Source organism: Caretta caretta, chromosome 16, assembly GCF_965140235.1.
Source record: "Caretta caretta isolate rCarCar2 chromosome 16, rCarCar1.hap1, whole genome shotgun sequence".
NCBI classification, from domain to species: Eukaryota; Metazoa; Chordata; order Testudines; family Cheloniidae; genus Caretta; species Caretta caretta.
This window is the reverse complement of record NC_134221.1, coordinates 12,979,329-12,999,453: the sequence shown is the minus strand read 5'-3', so window position 1 is coordinate 12,999,453 and position 20,125 is coordinate 12,979,329. Positions and strand designations below refer to the sequence as shown.

Here is a 20,125-nt window from a genome sequence, read left to right as displayed (position 1 = left end):
AAAAAATGTTTTTAAAAAAAGCCTTTTCACCATAAGAATAAGACAGCATTGACTCCCCCTTCTGCCTCTAAGCCCCTACCAACTCAAAAAATAAAAAGAGAGAGAAATGAATACAAATCTTAAAGACTAAAAAAAAATCAAAACCAAAATCTCTCCCTCAAACAGTGTTTTGACCCCAAAAAGGGAAGAGTGTCAGAGACTCCATGAAGTCTTCGAGGGACTTTGCTATTGCTACTGATTTTGGTAGTTGGACTATAATGATGGGTAGCAGTATAAAACCCTAAGATACACAGATAGATGAAACACACTGTGTATTATCAGTAGAGCTGTAGGTGTGCCATGGGTGGAAAAATCTCATGCATACCATGATTTTTCTGTTTGTCTGTGTCTTTTTTTCCTGTCCGTGATTTTCCCAAACAGTGGGTCACCAGGCCCAGGGGAGGCCCACACTGGAGAGCAAGCCCAGTGGCTCCTATCCTGTGGTGCTGAACCCAGCTCCCTGCTCAGACCGTTGAGACCTGATGCACCGGGTCACAGTATCACTCATGTTTTGTCCTGTCCTGGCTGCCCTAACTCACCAGGCAGGATTAGGGTTGCAGTGCCTGGGTGGAACATGCTGTTGCAGATGGTCAGTGCCCATTAGGCAGGGTGAGGAGAGCAGGGGGAGAAAGCTCAGGGAGCAGTCACAGTAAATTTAGTAACCTGCAAACTTTACTACATTTACAAAAAGAACGAGGAGTACTTGTGGCACCTTAGAGACTAACAAATTTATTTGAGCATAAGCTTTCGTGGGCTAAAACCCACTTAATTGGATGCATGCAGTGGAAAATACAGTAGGAAAATATATATATACACAGAGAACATGAAAAAATGGGTGTTGCCATACACACTATAACGAGAGTGATCCATTAAGGTGAGCTATTATCAGCCGGAGAAAAAAACCTTTTGTAGTGATAATCAGGATGGCCCATTTCCAACAGTTGACAAGAAGATGAGAGTAACGGGGGGGGGGGGGGGGAATAAGCATGGGGAAATGGCTTTACTTTGTGTAATGACCCATCCACTCCCAGTCTTTATTCGAGCCTAATTTAATGGTGTCCAGTTTGCAAATTAATTCCAATTCAGCAGTCTCTCTTTGGAGTCTGTTTTTACAGTGACTGCTCCCTGATTTTTTAATAAAACTGCAGTGACAAATCTGTAGCCCTAATCATCAGTTTCCCTGTTTTGCTGAGGATCAGTTGTACTTCCCAGCTCATGCATTAGCAATCTGATAATGTTGCTCTCAGATCCGCTTCTTCTCCCTTGCTGGAAAGACCCCTCAGGTACATGAGGAAAGGAGCAGACAAAATCCTATGCAATTTGTTTTAAAGGAATTAAATCAAACTCTGGATATTTACTCTGGACACTATTTAAACAGGATTGTCAAAAATTGGAATTTCTGGTGATTAGTCATTTTTTTTTAAATTCCAGTTGACCATATGATGTTGTAGTAGTGGCTTTCAAACCATTCACCATACACCCCATTTCCATCAAAGCAAATAGGCTCAGGTCCCCGCATCCCTTGTGCTAGAGACGAACATCATAGATAGCCACTATCAAGGGAATACTGGGATACAGTGATAAAGGCCTTTACCTTGGCATGTTCCAGTGAGGACGTGGGGGAAGAGGTTCCTGTGCGCAGAGTTTATCCGGGAGTGGAGAGACCAACTCAGACATGGGAAGGTGAGCTGCAAGTCAGGGGAACAGAGGCTACAAGGGGGAAAAGTCCAGGGGCATAGAATGAGGAGCATGGGCTAAAGCGGGTTAGGCTGGAAGGACAGAATGGGGGAGGGGTGGCAGAGGCTCAAGGAGAACTAGGCTGGGGGCACTGAGGATGGGGGCAGAGGCTCAAGGAGAACTAGGCTGGGGGCACAGGCTGGGGGGCAGAGGCTCAAGGAGAATTAGGCTGGAGGCACAGAGGATGGGGGCAGAGGCTCAAGGAGAACTAGGCTGGGAGCACAGAGGATGGGGGGCAGAGGCTCAAGGAGAACTAGGCTGGGGGCACAGAGGATGGGGGGCAGAGGCTCAAGGAGAACTAGGCTGGAGGCACAGAGGATGGGGGCAGAGGCTCAAGGAGAACTAGGCTGGGGGCACAGGCTGGGGGGCACAGGCTCAAGGAGAGCCAGGGTGGGGCTCAAGGGGCCTGAGCTGGGAGGACAGATTGAGGGAGCCGCGGTCAAGCAGACCCAGGCTGGGAGGACAGAATGAGGAGCCAGGCCTCAAAGGGGGCCAGGCTGAAGGGACTGAGGCTCAAGGGGGCTCCTGGGCTCCCATCCCCCATTCTGTCCCCTCCTAGTCCAGGCACAAGCCTCCCACTCCCCAGCACCACAGGATCCACCTTGGGCACTGGCAGGGGGAGCATTGAGAGGAGGAGAAACTGTCTCCCTGCTCAAGTGCTGGCGCAACAGCGGCCCCTGTGGCCAGGAGGAGCCAGTGCAGGCTATTTCCTGCTCAGTGCTTGTGGCTGGCCACCATTTGCATCTGTTGCTTGGCAAGATTGCAAAGGAAACAGCCAGGCCCTGATCCTGCAGCTTCTTAGCTACGTGTTTAGCGTTAAGCATGTTTGTCGTCCCATTGGCGTCAAAGTTAAACACATGGTCGGAAAACGGTAAGCATTTTCCACAGAATATTTAGTAAACACTTTTAAAAAAAAAATTTGTAGAAATTTTCCATTTTTTAATGAAAATCTGACAGTCAGACCTCATTTTGTTGTTGAAAAACTGGAAAATTAAAAAAACTTGGAAATTTTCTATGAACATTTTTGTTCCCGATTTAAAAATATTTTTCAAAATTGATCAGGTTTTTTTTTTTTTTTTTTGACTGACTGTGTCATGTTGACAGGATCAAAGCCTAAAACAAGACGTTCAGAGCCAACCCAGATCCTGTCCAGACTCCAGCAGGGCCCATAGTTTAAAAGTTTAACGTTTTAGTGCTTTAAAGATGCTGAAACTCGCACAGCAAAGTCCTTCATCCTCCTAAATGGGACACTTTACAGGGTGTCCTCAGATGAGTCCGATTTGGCAGGTCTGATACGTTTATGGATAAGATTAAAGAGGTTGCAATAAAATACATTTCCAAATCCACCCCCAAAATAGAAATGAAGTCCCCTTTGTTTGGCTAGTTTATGGAAATAAACATAATTTTAATTTTTCTTGTCCTTTACCCAAGAGCAGTAATAAATCTGTAAAATGGGCACAAATTATTTCTCTTTCAAAGGGGAGTTTTGAGGCTCAGTTAGTCAATGTTTGTGAGTGCTTTAGGATCCTTTGTTGAAAGGTGCTAGGGAAGTATAGAATATTATTACTATGTACTTCTCCTAGCTAGTATAGTTCTGTGTCTGATGGCCTTCTGAAAAGGGCATTGCCTAGCTACATGAGAACTGGGTAGACTGGGGTTCAACTCAGGAGACCTGGGTTCAAGTCTCTGCTCAGCCTAGGACTTTAGGGCTTAATCCTAAAACTACCTTGTGCCTCAGTTCCCTGTCTGTAAAAGCCAGATATCCCTACCTCACAGGGGCATTGCAAGGCTCTCAGATAGTATGGTGATGAGGGCCACATAAGTACCTAAATAGATAGTATTTTCACCTGGACACTGGACTGTCAAAAGAAACCAACCTCCTTTTCTTCTTAGAACCTGACAACCCCATTATGTCCACATAATAGGCCTTGCTGCACTATTCATCAACCTTTCATGCATATTTGAAGCTTGGTGGGGCCAATTTGTCTAAAAGTTTTCAGGTATTGATTTTGTCCCTGCTCTGCCTGGTCTCTCTGCTACCTCTGCATTGCAGGGAAGCCCTAGGAGTTTCCAAAGACAGATCCATAACCTAGCTCTTTCCTTTATACTGGAGAGATGACCTGTCCAATGATGGCTTCCCCTTGATATAATCTCATTATTTTCCCCACTCAAAACCTAGTTCAGTCAGTGGGACTGGCCCACTCTGCCACACAAGACTGATGCCCTGTGGCTCATAGGAGTAGCCTATTCTGGCCCACAGGGCTAATGATCCCCCTGTCACAGAGAAATAGCCCATTTTGTTTCTGCCCTTTTGCTGAGTCAGCAAACCCTGTTCAATCACAGGCTTTTTAACCCATTTCTCAACCTTCTACTTGTGCAGCAACTGACAAATCACATCCGAGACACCCTGCCAGGCCTGCGAAACAAACTCCAGAGCCAGCTTCTCTCCATTGAGAAAGAGGTGGATGAGTACAAGAACTTCCGTCCTGATGATCCTGCCCGGAAGACCAAAGCTCTGCTGCAGTAAGTGACTCCTGCTGCGCGCCCCTCCTAAGAGAAGTGTGTCTGGCAATCTTCCCCCATTCATTTCTCTTTCTGCCTAGGATGGTCCAGCAGTTTGCTGTGGACTTTGAGAAACGTATTGAAGGTTCTGGTGACCAGATTGATACCTACGAGCTGTCTGGAGGAGCTAGGATCAACCGCATCTTCCATGAGCGGTTCCCCTTTGAACTGGTGAAGGTACCACTCCCCATCCTATCCTTCTCACCTACCTGCCTATTTTCTCTCCACCTGCTGTCATTTCTTCACCTGTCCTTCTCAGCTGCCATCTTCTTGGCTCATTGTCATCTCTTCTCCTTTTCATCGGCTGTCTCCTCTTTAATTCGCTTCTTCTTTACTCCTTGACCTTCTCTTTACCTTCATCACTTTCTTTCTCTTCTTCACCTGTCTTTCTCACCTGCTGTTTTCTTTTTCCTTTACCAGTCCTCTCTGTTCTTTGCCTCCTTTCTCTCTCTCTCACCTCCATTCCTGGCTTCTCTTTTCCCTCAGCCCTCACCCCTTGCCAGAGCCTGTCCTCTCCTTCAGCACCCTTCCAGTATCTGAACATGGCCTCTACCTCAGCTCCTGCCCTGGTAGCAGAGCATAGGAACTCCCTCACTTTCTCTTCCTGGTTATGTAAAAGGGTTTTACCTTAACTGTTCTGATGACATGGACCCCAAATGCTGAAGCTTTAGTTTGTTCACCTCAAGCCAAAGAGTGTCTCTGGTCAGCTGAATGTCCATGTAGAGAGGTAGAGTCAGATCTTTGCCTCTGGCTGATCTGCACATGGTGTAGTTTGGGGGCAGATGCAGAGATAGTTGAAAACTGCATTCCATTGATCCTGTTGATGCTGTGGGCAGGGCTGGTCCCGATGTGCCAAGCTAATACCAAACTAAGGGCTGCTCCAACTTATGCTGACTCTTAAACACTCCCAAGGGGCAGAAAATACAGCCAAGGATCAGTGGGGTTCAGGGACATCCTAACTATGTCTCCTTTGCTACAATCACATTAGACCTTCACTTCTACATGAGCAGCAAAGAAATGGGTGGTGTAAATGGCCCTTCATTGATTTAGCACCACCAGAGGATCTTCTTGTGGTGTCCTCCTGGGACTGCACACATTGGTGCTGGGGACAAATTGCACTTGCAGGGAGACACACAGAGCCTTCACTGTATGGGAGAATCTGACCTATAATGTATAAAAGCTCCAGAGGAAAAGGTGATGAAATAACCTTTTCTTGATGGTTTTCAGAACAGAAGATCAAGCAGGAGCCAATCTGTTCCCCTTATGCTTTGGCTTGCCTGTATTTTCACTTAGTAGTAGTATGATCCTTTCCATTTGAATGAGATGCTGAGGCCTTGTCAATGAAAGACAAGAGCCTGCATTGTGTTTGATGATGTTGTAACTTTTCTATGTGAGAGAGAAATCCAGTTTGTTATGTGTATATTGGAAAAAACAGCTGCTGAGATCGCATGCAAACCTTGCAAGGCAAACCATTTTATTTGGGACACAATCTTATATTTTTAGTTTCTCATTCCCTTTGTTTCTAAGGACATTTGTATAGTCAATGAGAACTGGGCAGCACTTCTGAGGGCACGTCCACTGGAGCTGGGGGTGTATTTTCCAATTTAGGTAGATGTACATGTGCGAACTTCAATTGAGCTAACATGCTAAAAATAGCAGTGTAGCTGCAGCGGCACAGACAGTGGGACAGGCTAGCTGCCCGAGTACAATCCCATCTGGGACCCTAGGTACATCCTTAGGGAGCTAGTCTGACCCACTGCCCATGCCACCATGGCCACACTGCTATTTTTATCACACTAGTTCAGTTGGAGCTAACATGTACATCTACCCAAGCTGGAAGTTACAACTCCAGCTTGGGTGTAGACGTACACGGACAGTCAAGCCCTAAGCTGGGTTTCCAAAGTTCACACAGCATATGAGTGCTGGCAACAGAAGCCTGATCTCCTGACTCCCACTCCTGTGCTCCAGCCAACAGGCCACTCTCCTGCTCCACACCTTCATCTTGCAGGGCTGAGTCATGACCTGGCAGGGGCCCTCTGCTCTGTATCTGCATGATGCTCTGCTGTATGGGTTGCCGGGCCCCTTCTGACAATCTTTTCTTCTGGTGCAGATGGAGTTTGACGAGAAGGAACTCCGGCGAGAGATCAGCTACGCCATCAAGAACATCCATGGTATCAGGCATGTATCATGCACTAGGCAGGCCTATGACTGCACAGCCTTGTAAATATCTCTAGACCTTCCAAACCAAGCGGAGAAGACTTCAGAGGTACGGTAGGTCAGCAGAGGGGAGGGAACACCTGTCTGAGCCATTGGCAGGTGAACTGCCTTGTATTGGGTGGTACTGATGTTCATCCAAATCAGTTTGCTTTCTGTTTCCATGTGAGAGCAGCAGGAGCCTGAAAGGTAAAATTGTCTTGGTGATCATCCTTTTTCTTTCATCTCCTGTGCTGAATGTGAGAAAGAGGAAGTGACATCACATTGTAGTAAGAGGAAGTGACATAGGAAGGGATGCTAAACACCTCCTACACACCTTTTTAATTTCTTAAAATATTGTTTTAATTTATTTTCCCAGATCTGCTAGGGCTTGATCCTGCAAGCTGGTGCTGAGCACACTCAACCATCAGTGACTTCAATGGGAGCTGAGGGTGCTCAGTACTTTGCAGGACCAGGTCCCAAATGCATGGTAAGTTAACATCTTTGCATTTGTGTTAGAGAAGATTAATGATGTGTGGCTTATGATGCCTAACAGGCAGCCTTACCTGAGAGATGCTGAGATACTGCGATTCCCCCTGTGGTCAGTGGGGACTGTGGGAGCCCAGCACCCCTCAGAATCTCTATTGAACTCTGGAGAATGCAAGCAGGTGATCAGATATTGACAAGTTTATTTTCTTCTCCTTCAGCTCATTCCATCTGATCTGGTCAGGCTCATTTGAGCAATAGTATTAGTATTTATTGCTCCCTTATTATAATTAAGAAAGGGTTTCTTGAAACTCTCTAAGGGTGATATTCACCAGAGGGCCAGCCCTATGAACTACTTAAACCCTAAATGCCCCCCGCCTTAAAGGCTGAAGTGGTACATAAGCTTAGTGTTGGTCCCTGTGTTGGTCATTTTCATCCTAAGAGATCATTTTTGTGAAGTGTTGAGCACCCTCCATTCCCGTTGATTTCAGTAAGGTTTTGTTCATGGGTTTTATGGTTCCTCCGGGCCAATGAGCTGGGTGTCAGTGATACAAGGGCCTGCTCTGAAATGTCTGTGTAATGCTGTGACATTCTCCTTCCCCCCTCTACCTCCCCTCCTGCCTTGTCTTGTCCCCCACCCTGGGTGTTTAGAACCGGTCTCTTCACGCCCGACATGGCCTTTGAGACCATTGTGAAAAAGCAGGTGAAGAAGATTAAAGAGCCTTGCCTGAAATGCGTGGACATGGTCATTTCGGAGTTAATCAATACCGTTAGACAATGCACCAAGAAGGTAACCGGAGGGAACATGGAGTTCACACGCTAACACCTGCCCGCCCACCTGCTCGCTGGCTGAAGCACAGCACTGTGATCTGGGCAAGGAGCTGCCTGCAGTGAAACTTGATGTTTCTAACCACCTCCTCAGCAGCATGACTAGACCTGAGTGATACTAGCCTGGGGCATTCCAGCCAACCAGCCAATCAGAAACAGATGGGACAGCTGATAGGAGTGGGTTGCTGCCAGTCTCCCCCATTCCATGAGAGGTGTCTTTGGAACATTGGGGTCTCCCCCCACATGCCCATTCCAGAAACACAACCCCCTCCACCAGCTCTCTAACATGAACATTAACTCTTTATAACAGCCAAGGTTATTTCTTCCTCTAGAGGCTGATGGTTTATATCTGATTTGAATTTAATTTCTGATATTAATTTCCAAGTCAGAGTCTGGGATATAGATTTCCCCTGGGAACTTCTGGGGACTTGGTATCACCCAATCTGGCCCCTGATTGACCATCACAGAGCAAAAGGGTACATAAACTCTCAAATGTGGAGGATCAAGATTCAAGAGGGGAAGTAGGCTTTGCTAATATGGAATGATCAAGCTGTGGGCTTCCCTACAGGGAGATGTTCCTAAGCTTGTGGAATTTGGTATGGTTTCTGATTGGCTTGGTTTGTATCTTGTTTTGAAGGAGCAGTAAATGGCTGAGAAGAAGGAAAGTGGAGGTGTCCACTCTCTCCTGAGTTCCTGCCTTTCCCTTCCTCCTGCTGTGATGGGGGTGCCCTGGAGGTTTCATTCTCTGGGTTCTGATTGACTGTTGTGGACTTCAGTTGGGATGTGGGAGAGAGCCAGTCATAATTCTGTCGATCCTGCAAATATTGCGATTTTCATGTCTGAGTTTGGGCTTGGATTTAATGTTGAGAAGCAGTGTGAGAAAGACGGGGAGACTGCCTGCCATTCCTCTCAGCCATGGCCTGCTGCTTCAGACAGGTCCAGGTCCTGGTGAAAGGGCATCTCAGCCAGAGTGTGATAGCGTGGGCACTGGAGACTCTTGGTATGTCGGATCACTGCTGGCCATTCAGGAGCAGGTAACCAGGTGAGGGCATTGCAGGAGACTCCCAAGGGAGATTGAAACCTCGAATTTGGAGAAAAAAAAAAAAAGCAGGGGGGGAGGGGGCGCGAGTGGTGAGTCTCAGGTTTGCTCTGCAAGAGACTGCATTGCTTGGGGCTGGAGGTCTCTGCAGAGGTACTTAGGCTCAAATACATGTGCTTTGTCCCAGTCCATACTGGGAGAGCAAAGTGGACAGACAGTGACAGATTCCTCAAGTTTTTAGAATGCTGGGAGGAGCTTCCTTTTTCTATCCTGCTGTCTTCTGTTGAGGTATGTAGCTGTGGGGAGCACCCAGAAAATTGCCCTTAGTGCTGGTGACAGGTAAGCAAAGACCTTTGGGCTGCCAAGTACCCAGAGTCATCCAGTAACTGAATCTGAAGCGCCCACTTTTCAAGTCCCCTTAATCCTCCCTTGGTTAGTTTTACCATCCATCAAGCATCATTTAAGTCTTTATCACTCCTGCCCTCTTCTCCCTTACGAATCATTTTCTCTTTCTTTCTTTCTTTCTTTCTTTCTTTCTTTCTTTCTTTCTTTCCCATTTCTGTCTATCTCCACCTTCATTGTCTTGTCTTTCTCTTTCTTTTTCCTTGAGGAATGAATTTACACCAGTAGTGAAATTGTCTCTATTATAGACATGAAGGACAGATTCTTCCTTCCATGAGGATACCTGGTACCCAAGAGAGAGGGAAATGTAAAGATCAGGGAGGACAGAAAGAGACCTTGGGACAGAAGATGGGAACTCAGTATTCCACAGCCACCTCTAATGGAGTGAGGGAGACTGGGCAGGTGTGGTACACAGGGTGACACACACATAGGAAAGAAAGAGGAAATGTTGGAAAGAGGTGGACAAAGAGGAACAAATCTAGCTGGGGGAGATACTGGGTCAGTTATAGCAAGAGATACTGGGTCAGACCATCGTCTCCGTTGACGATGGTCTGAAGGGAGTGTGGGGGGAATCAGAATGTTTAAGGTGTTTTCTTGTTAGTGTAGCGGGTTTGGGTCCCATAGTGGTTCAGAGGCTAGAGACTGAGTTTGCTGCAGTTCATGTTGTGTGTGTGCGCAAGTGTGAGTGGTGACATTTTTGACTTTAAAGAAACAAAGTGGTGATGTTACTAAAATTTTCAGATAGCTAAAGGGACATTTTGTGTGAGGGTCCCTTTCCCAGGCTCCATCCACTGAGCCTGACTCAGATACATCTAAAGGGGCTATATTGAACTTAGCAGGCAGGTTGAATCTCTGAATAGGCAGTGAGACCTGGAACATATTTTCTGAGACATGCAGGGGCCATTTTAACTTTAAGGGCACCCGCTCTTTACCCAATCAAGGGCTTCACTGGCAACCTGCCAGGCTCTGAGAAGTGCACCTGGGAGGAGATGGGTACTCTGGAAACTACACATCCCAACATGAACAGAGCAGCCTTTCACATTAGCTGTAAGTGACATAATGCATGGGAAAGGGTGCTGTGATCAAAATGGAGCAGTGTATGTCTGGGGTTGAAGTATCTCTGGACAGCTGTGCCAGTGGACAGGGCTGGGGGCAGTACAGCTGTGCTGGAGGAGCTGCTCCTTTTGCTGCTGTGGTTCCAGAGAGCACTGCAGTTCAGAAGTCTGCATCTGGCACAGCGGGAGGACAGAGCTGCTGCCCCCCCCAACCCCCGGTAATGTGGGATGGGGAGAGAACAGGGAGAGTGCGGGGGCCCCAGGCTGGGGGTGAGGTGGGGAGGAGTCATGTGTGTGGGGGGTCATGTGCCCCCCCCTTTGTGTCCCTCCCATGAGTCGCCTATGTATGTGCAGCATACTGGTAAGAAATAAATTCTACTTGCGCCACTGCCCCCAGTCCCCACCCCCATGCAGTCCATCTTTAGATGGAATGGATTAGGGGGAACTTAAGGGAAGAAGAAAGAGAAAGGGATAAAGCTGGTGGGTAAAAAGGCAAGAAAAGAGACCCATGGAACAGCAGAGAGAAATGAGACTGACCCAGGTGAAGAAAAGAGTGAGAGGCTCAGTGTGTTCAGCCTTCATTGCCTGTGGAGAAGGCTTGCTCTGGGAGAGGGATCCCTGGATGCATCCATCCACCCATCCATTTTGTTGGGCTCTGTAGCTCATGGTTTCACCTACTCTGTCTGTTCCTTCCCACTGTGCCATTTCCATGCATCTGTAGAATCCCTTGATACTTGGCAGCACATGGGCCCTGCAGCAATGCTCACCTGCTTCGATTTATCTGTGGAGTGAACCAAAATCTCACTTCTCATTTTGCCTTGTGTTTTTCTCTTCTTTCTTTTCCTCTCTCTCTCTCTCTCTTTTCCTTTTCTGCTCTCTCTCTCAATCTCTCTCTGCCTCCGTCTGCTTTGCTCTTCTTTCTTCCTTGTTGCTTCTTCCCTCCCTGCCCCTCACTGTGCAGAACGGGTCTCTTCACGCCTGACCTCGCTTTTGAAGCCATAGTGAAAAAGCAGGTGCAGAAGTTGAAGGAGCCGAGTCTGAAGTGTGTGGATATGGTAGTGAGTGAGCTCACATCCACCATCAGAAAGTGTAGCGAAAAGGTAAAGAAACCAACAACATAAAGAAAGGGCAAAGCACCACTCCTCTTTCTCACACACACACATACCCTTTCCTCACACCCTTCAGGGCCTGGGCTCACACCAGGGGACCAACAACAAATCTGGTGAGAACAAGGAGAACAGCCATGGAAGTCAGGTTCTACTATATAAATAATCATCTGATGGAAAGAAGCAGCCCACAGGCATCCAAGCAGTGTGAAAAGTAGGGGAGAGGGATCAGGCCTCAGCTGATGGATCTCTTTGCTATGAATTCAGAAGTCAGCTGGATACAGCTGATTGTTTGCTAGCCAGCCCCCATTCCTCACTTCAGCCCCTTGGCATGCAGCTTGGTGTAGAATAAACCCCCTTGCAAGCCCCTCACCCTACTCTTCCTGATTGCACGTTGAAAACCTTTCTGTGTCCCTTTGTTGCTGCCTCTTTGGAAATCCAAACATCTTAGAACAAGGAAACAAGTTAGAGAGAGGCCTTAAAAAAATAAAAAGAATCCAGGCCCCTCTGCCAGATTATTGGGCCACAGAATAACCCCAGCCTCCCTCCAGATGACAGAGCTCTATGTCTTCTCCCTCTCATTTTCCTGCTGATCTTTAACTCTACACATTATGCTAGTAAAGAGAGAAGGATGAATCTTGTGCTGCTTTTCCCTGCCCCGAAGCAAAGGAAAGGAGGCAAATTCCAGGGTATCTTAAAGAGCAGCAAAGTGGAAAAAGGTACCACCCATTTGAATAAGTAGAGGCCATCGTACATGCGCTAGTATATGTCTGGGGGAAAGTGGGTTGGTTTCCTAGGCCTGTATGGTGCAGTAGAGGGCGCCACACACCTCTTTAAATAGAAGGGTAGACTAACTAATTAATACGTTAATTTGCCAAGGAAGGACTAAAATCCTGCACCCCACCAGCCCAGCTGTGCAAGTTTCTCTGCCAGGTGAGTTAAAGGGGACAGCACTTCTTGTTCCAGTTGGAAGCCTCTATAAAAATTACCCACAATCCCTTTTCTGCATTGGAGGGTCTGGGCTGGCCAACATATATAATCCCAGATTTGTGGGGCAGGATTAGGAAGAGACAGGTGGGAAAGAAGGGAGAATCCAGTATAAATTTAAGAGCTCAGAATAATGGCAAGAGCTGAGGTTGGCAGATGAAGGGACCTCGTTGTATTCAGCAGGGCTGATCTCAGCAGCTACTGCACTTTGCTCATTGCCATCCCTCGAGCACTGCTGCTCCATCCCAAAGGATTTCTCTCTCTAAATCCTCCTGTTTTCCAGCTCAGTGTGGGAGACACTCCTCCATCCTTCCCCCTCCACCCGCCATGTTTGCTTGTAGTGATTTTGGTTTGTTTCCATTGATGTTTTTCTGTCTCTGATTGAAGTTGTATCTTCAGGGGAGAGAAATCAGTGTAGAGGGGAAAAAGAAAAACTGCAGTGTTAGTGGACACTAGCTTCTTACAGTGTGGCACCCTGCTCAGATGGCTGGGATCTTACCCATCCACCTTCTGTGGATTTTGAAACTCATTCTGGCGTGGTAGGATGGACAGATTTGGCACTGAAGGAAGAAAGGGAGGGTAGAGGTTTTCTAGGGTGGAGATGAAATAATGGAGTTGTACAGTCAGGATTTACATTTCCATGTCCAGGTCTCTGAGCAACAGAAAATAGGAAAGGAAGCAAGGGGGAAATGTAGCTGATGGGACAGAAGAGAGCTTGTCACCAGGAGTTGATGAGGCAGGAAGAAAAGAAAATCCGCTGTAAGATAGTGCTGGACTGAATCCAGAAGTCCTTTCACAGTCCTTATCTAGAGATGGTCCCATTGTAGTCAATGGAAGCTTTGCTGGAACAAGGACTGCAGAATTTGGTCTCTACAAATTAGAGATGGAAAAAACTTTGCTCTTTTGCCTGGCCAGTGCAAGGTTGCTCCCTCCATCTGTGTAATTGGCTTAGACATCTACAGAATCAGGATGGAAATGTCTGGACTTTCGGGTGTGGCAGGTTCAAATCTCAGCCCTTCATCCCACCAAAGGTGAGGAGTTGATGTTTGCCCAGTGTCTTTGTCCTATAAATCCAGATTTGGGTTGGGTTTGAATTGGGCGTATCTATTATTAAAGTGATTTATTAATATTGCTTGTGACAGTGCCCTCTGTGTGTGAGGTGCTTTTCAAGCAAAAAAGAAAGTCTCTTCCCGAAGGAGCACACAATCTGAGGACAGACATACATTCAAATAGAGTTTAGGGGGAGGGGTACAATATATAAATAGAGTAGTTCTATGGATGAAGGGAAAGCAGTGGACGCGCTGTTCCTTGACTTTAGCAAACCTTTTGACACTGTCTCCCACAGTATTCTTGCCAGCAAGTTAAAGAAGTATGGGCTGGATGAATGGACTATAAGGTGGATAGAAAGTTGGCTAGATTGTCGGGCTCAACGGGTAGTGATCAATGGCTCCATGTCTAGTTGGCAGCCGGTATCAAGTGGAGTGCCCCAAGGGTCGGTCCTGGGGCTGGTTTTGTTCAATATCTTCATAAATGATCTGGAGGATGGTATGGATTGTACCCTCAGCAAGTTTGCAGATGACACTAAACTGGGAGGAGAGGTAAATACGCTGGAGGGTAGGGATAGGATACAGAGGGACCTAGACAAATTGGAGGATTGGGCCAAAAGAAATCTGATGAGGTTCAACAAGGACAAGTACAGAGTCCTGCACTTAGGACGGAAGAATCCAATGCACTGCTACAGACTAGGGACCGAATGGCTAGGCAGCAGTTCTGCAGAAAAGGACCTAGGGGTTACAGTGGACGAAAAGCTGGATATGAGTCAACAGTGTGCCCTTGTTGCCAAGAAGGCCAATGGCATTTTGGGATGTATATGTAGGGGCATTGCCAGCAGATCGAGGGACATGATCGTTCCCCTCTATTTGACACTGGTGAGGCCTCATCTGGAGTACTGTGTCCAGTTTTGGGCCCCACACTACAAGAAGGATGTGGAAAAATTGGAAAGAGTCCAGCGGAGGGCAACAAAAATGATTAGGGGACTGGAACACATGAGTTATGAGGAGAGGCTGAGGGAACTGGGGATGTTTACTTTGCGGAAAAGAAGAATGAGGGGAGATTTGATAGCTGCTTTCAACTACCTGAAAGAGGATGGATCTAGACTGTTCTCAGTGGTACCAGATGACAGAACAAGGAGTAATGGTCTCAAGTTTCAGTGGGGGAGATTTAGGTTGGATATTAGGAAAAACTTTTTCACTAGGAGGGTGATGAAACACTGGAATGTGTTACCTACGGAGGTGGTGAAATCTCCTTCCTTAGAAGTTTTTAAGGTCAGGCTTGACAAAGCCCTGGCTGGGATGATCTGATTGGGGATCGGTCCTGCTTTGAGCAGGATGTTGGACTAGATGACCTCCTGAGGTCCCTTCCAATCCTGATATTCTATGATTCTATGATCTAGGTGGGACTAACCTTCATCTTGACAAAATGCAGTTAATATACATATGTCAACTAGATTTTTCATAGACAGCACAGCAGAAGTGAGTCTTTAAGGGGGACTTAAATGCCAGGAAAGTAGGAGCTTTGTGGATGAGTTCAGGAAGGGGTTTTCCATGCATAGGGGGCAGTGTGGAAGAAGCAACAGAGATGATGGTGCAAGAAGCTGATAAACAGAGAATCAAGGCTGTCGCCATTAGAAGAGCAGAGGATGCGGAACAAAATGAGGTTTGACAAGGAGGGGGAGCAGAGCTATACAGGGCTCTGAAAACAGTGGCAAGAAACTTGTATTGGATGGGGGAGCAGAGGGGAGAACAGAATTCCAAGTGTGTGTATGAGAGAGAGAGAGATGATCAAGATGTTTGGCAGGGAAGATGACTTTAGCAGCAGCATTTTGTATGGATTGGAGCGGGCAATGGAGGCAGATGTTGCAGAATCAAGATGGGAAATTCTGAGGGCCTGAAGGACAGATTTAGCTGTAGGGTCGGCTGTACATGTGACACTTTCTCATGATGTAAAGCTATGGAGATGAACTGTGTAGAGGACTTACTGATGTGTAGTACTTGTCCATTATTTCATACGTCTTGGGCAGCATACCTGCTTGATCTCCAACTAAGCAGGGTTAGGGCTAGTTAATATTTGGATGAGAGACCTCCAAGGAAAGTCTAGGTTCTGCAGGAATTGTCATGGTAGAATACCCACCATCCTACCATAGTGTTAGGAGCCTATGCTACCTCTGGGATGAGACAAAAAATTGAGACTCTGTTTATTAAAGACCCACAAAGCTTTTCATAAGAGGAGCGTTAATCCAAGTTTCCTGGGCATTGGGGGAGCTATATGCTACCTCCCTACCAACTGAATTTCATGCAGCCTCAGTTGCATAGAGTATTCTTGACTATCTGTTCACAACTACTCCATGATGTTGCTGTGTGCTATGAAAAACTATCTTGAAGGGAGCTACACCCGATTTCACTGCTGTAAATAAAATCAGAATCAGGCCATGTAAGGAACTGCTGCTAATTGCTCCCCCAACCCAACTTTGGCTGTCTCTTCGATAGCAGTCAATAGCTAGTCTCTCTTCACATGGCTAAACCATGTTCACAAAGGCGCCAAAGAACAGATGGCTTTGTCTCTTCTACGGATCTTTAGTTATTATAGTTGTTAATCATAATCTCTTATTCCATCCTGAATGATCTCAAAGTGCTTTAAAACTGCTCCTACAAGGATCTCTTCATCCACCAATGAAATCAGCCTACTCTGGGGTATAATGAGAGAGTTTTTCACCGCACACAGCAACATCATGCAGTAGTTGTGAGCAGATAGTCAAGAATACCCTGTGCAACTGAGGCTGCACGAAGTTCAGTTGCTCGGGAGGCAGAGAATCGGAGCCAGTGCTTCTAGGAATGTAGCATCCCCTCTCATGGATTGCAAAAAGCAGGAACTTTCTGTGTCCAAACTGCACAGCAGAGCCTTATGTATGCAGAAAGGGTGCCTTACAAATCAGGATTCTTTCAGTTAGAGATCTTAAGATTCCTGACTAAGAGATGGGCACTCAGTGTTAGCAAGAACAGGGACCTAGAGCTGTGTCATGAGGATTTCCCTGGGGCTAGGCTGTTTTAAGAGAGAGTCTTGAGCTTGCATTATGACTGGAGAGGGAAATGCAATTAGGTCAGAAGTGAAAACCTACTTGAGTGTGGAAATCCCTCCCAGACCGGCTGAGAGCCCCTGGCAGGGTCACCTGCTCTCCCGTCTTTCAGAGTCATGGCATTTCTGGGTGCTGCTTGCACTGCTGGCATTACCCCACCCCCACCCCTTGCATTCCATTGCATGTTCCCCAGTGGACATGACATCCTGTGGCCAGTCTTCATGTCCCCCTTCTTGCCCACCCCTGCTTCTCCCACGCATGCCGAGGTGGGAGGCCTCCTGCATGACGTCTTGTGAACGTGGTGCTATTGGTTTCTTTTGCTTGTAACCTTTGCTGGTTGATCCTGATTTGAATAAACTGAGAACGTTTTGCACCTCACCTTGCCTTTGTTCATGTTATTTATTTTTTTGTTCTTGAGTCAAAGAAGCTGAGATTTGCTTAGAGATTTTCCAACTTCCTGTTTTTGATTCTTTGACATGAAGCACCCCCTCAACCTCAGAAGAAAACAGGAAGTGCTGCCTCTCCCTCTAAAGCAACAAGCAGCCTAGACTATAAAGATCCAAGAGAAATCTTAATATGCCCCTTCTCAAGGTATAAGGGGAGCCCGTTTCCACATGGGGCCACCTTCAGTGTGAGCAGAAAGCTGTTCCTATCAATCTGGAGCCAGTGACATTCAGAACAGAAGAGTTATTTATAAAGAGAGGGGCCTGATCCCCTGCTCCCTTACTCCAGCCATATGCCAGGGAAGCTGTGTTGATTTCAAGGGCATGGCAGTGGTGCAATTAACCTGGAGTGACACAGTGGTGAAGCAGACCCAAATACCTCAGTACTTGATGGCAATTGCCCTATGCCTTTGAGCTTCCAATGGTGATTGTGCAGGGTCTGGGCTGATTCCTGTAGCATATTGTCATAGTCCTTTATTTATAAGAATCCAAAAGCCAAATCAGATTTAAAAACCCCCATCAGATCAGCAGAACTGAGGCAGTGCAGTACTAAGGCAGATGAGAGACATGGCCAAAAATGAAGCCCAAAATAGTAGGAGGAGGTAATGATGATGATGTCAGGAAATTCCAGTTGGCGTTAAATGGTCAAATTGAAATATTTCAAAATATTAGAACAAAATGGAAAAAAAACAACTTTCTGGGGAGGGAGGGAGAGAAAGGAGTGATCTGACTACAGGCCTGGAGTTGAGACTTCAGCTAATGTAGGCCTTGATCCTGCACTCAGAACTACATGGTTGCTGCCCTATTGAGGTTAATGCAGCACTTGGGCCCTACGGTGTGATCTTGGGCAAGTCATTTTATCTCACTATTCCTCAGTAAAGTGGGGGATAGTGGCACTTGTTCCTCTCAGGAATGGTGCAGGAATTAGCTGATTCATGCTGGTTAAGTGCTAAGTAGAGAATGATTAACTGGATAATAAAGGGGCCTAATTATTATTATGATTATTACAATAGCGTCTAGAGGCCCTAATCAGGGATCAGAGCCCCATTGTGCTAGGTGCTGTACACACGTCAAATGAAAAAGACAGTCCCTGCCCCAAAAAGTTTACTTTTTTTTTTAAAGGAAGAAAGCAAAATGATTCCCTTCTCCAGGGATTGGCCCAAATGCTGCAGTAGCACCACTGTGGGATGTGATGTTTAGGAACAAAAGCCTGATCCCACTGAAGTCAATGGTAAAACTCCCAATGATTTCACTGGGACCACTGCCCCCTTATTGTAGAATACTGTGGCACTTTTTTGTTAAAAAGGAAGTGCTGCCTGAATGCCAGAGGGTTGCCACGGCCCCCATTCAGCTTCCTGGCTTGCACTGTCATGTTTCTCATTCACAATCTCTATGGATTCGCCGCCTTGAACAACTGCAGATGACAGTGTCCCTCCACTCCCTTTTGTTTGTGTGCTGCAAACTGAATTCCCTTCTCACGGTGTGAAACAAGCGATTAGTGGTAAAGTAGACTTACCAGTGACACGAATGCTGGCCCTGATTTTCTACTCCCTTGCACCAGTGCAAAGGGAGTGCAGAAGGGGAGTGAAATGCTATAGCCACACACCCGGAGCACCCATAAAGTCCAGGGTTCCTGCTTTCTCCTTGGGAGAAGGCTGGTTCCCTGAGAGGTTGGCCATGCCCTCCGTCTCCACCTGTGGCATTGCTCGTTAGGGCAGGCTACTGTCCACTAGTGATCTAGCTAATGGGATGTGAGACCAGTTTTGATCGTCTTCATTCACCCAGGATGCTCCCCTTAGAGTCAGGGGGTATATCTACACAGTACACTGCATTTTAGAGCCCACAGCAGTGTGGGCTAGTACTACAGCGCTAAAAACAGCTATGTAGACGTTTGGGCTCGGACTGGCCCTTGGATTCTGAAGCCCAGGGAGGGAGTTTAAGAGCCCAAGCTGCAACATCTGCACTGCTGTTTTTAGCGCCAGAGTACAAGCCCAAGTCTGTAGACCTGGACTCTGAGAACTCGCTGCTGCAGGTTTTAAAAAAAGTGTAGCCAAAAGCCAGGGCAACAATGCCATGGCATCGCTTTCCTACGTTGCCAATAAGAAGCTGACCTTCTTCAGAGAACTACTCATTGGGCTTATTGGGATACAACCAGCCATGGGCTTAAGCCATAAAACTGGGATTTCAGACATGCCCGAGACTGGGTGTGTTCAGATCTGGGGATGGGCCCTTCGCTATGTGAAACAAATTGGGCTGGCAGTAGTCTGGTCTCCTGCAGGATAGGAGGGTTGCTGCTGAGGAGAAGGGCTGCTCTCTGAAGAAGCTCAAAGCACAGTGAGTGAGATCTTTGGCCCCACAGGAACTTGGGAAAATCTGTCTGCAATTCTGGCTTTCCTGTGCCTTTAGCCCTCTAGGACCCCTGTTATGGTTGGGAGGGGAGTGTTATTCCCCAGACCCTGCCCCACTTTCCCACGTGCACGTGTTTTCTCTCTCCTGCAGCTCAGCCAGTACCCTCACCTGCGGGAGGAGATGGAGCGGATTGTTACTACGCACATTCGTGAGCGAGAGGGCAGGACCAAGGATCAGGTAGGGCCTGCAGGTCTTGCCTGAGGGCAGGAGGCAGAGGGGAAGCCTTTAGGGAAAGAGTCTGAGCTATAGGGATAGAGATGGGCCTTGTTGTAAAGTTGGGATCTGGAGAGGAGTGCCCACAAAGCACAAGGAGGTGTTGGCTGAGAAGAGCCATAAGGCAACTCAATGGTGGCTCCTGCTACCTGCCTTTGTGTTAGTAGCACCTATCCCTAGTCTCTCACCCACTTTCTTTATGTCTTTGCCCCCTAGGTCATGCTCCTGATAGACATCGAACTGGCATACATGAACACAAACCACGAGGATTTCATTGGCTTCGCCAAGTAAGCACCAGTGCCCTGAACTGCCTCCTTCCCCCTGCTCCCCTGCAGCCTTGCTCTGTGTGTGCTCTGGTAGGTGGGCTGTAGGACATGACTGCAGAGCACCATGGGTGGAGAGTTTGGAGCAGTTTGCCACACCGGCTTTGATGGGAGGGTGAAGTGAGGTATAATGTGCAGGATGGTAAAGAGAGAAATAGGTTTCCCTCTTCC

The 20,125-nt window shown here is 47.1% G+C and overlaps 1 protein-coding gene across 21 annotated transcripts in view; it reads left to right on the top strand.

Moving 5' to 3' along the window:
- DNM1 (dynamin 1) overlaps window positions 1-20,125 on the top strand; it is a 103,311-nt gene that overhangs the window by 41,102 nt on the left and 42,084 nt on the right. For 18 of the 21 annotated variants that reach the window (XR_007352988.2, XR_007352982.2, XR_007352985.2 and 15 more), the window contains exons 7-12: window positions 4,157-4,299; window positions 4,380-4,515; window positions 6,449-6,516; window positions 7,669-7,807; window positions 19,509-19,595; window positions 19,848-19,918. Coding sequence is in view for 14 of the 21 variants with exons in the window: in XM_048822624.2 (XP_048678581.1) it covers window positions 4,157-4,299; window positions 4,380-4,515; window positions 6,449-6,516; window positions 7,669-7,807; window positions 19,509-19,595; window positions 19,848-19,918 (644 nt within the window). In the remaining 7 variants the exon portion in view is untranslated. Of the gene's footprint in view, window positions 1-4,156; window positions 4,300-4,379; window positions 4,516-6,448; window positions 6,517-7,668; window positions 7,808-11,302; window positions 11,442-19,508; window positions 19,596-19,847; window positions 19,919-20,125 lie in introns of all 21 variants that reach the window. The other 3 variants (XM_048822619.2, XM_048822617.2, XM_048822626.2) reach the window with 1 other exon arrangement.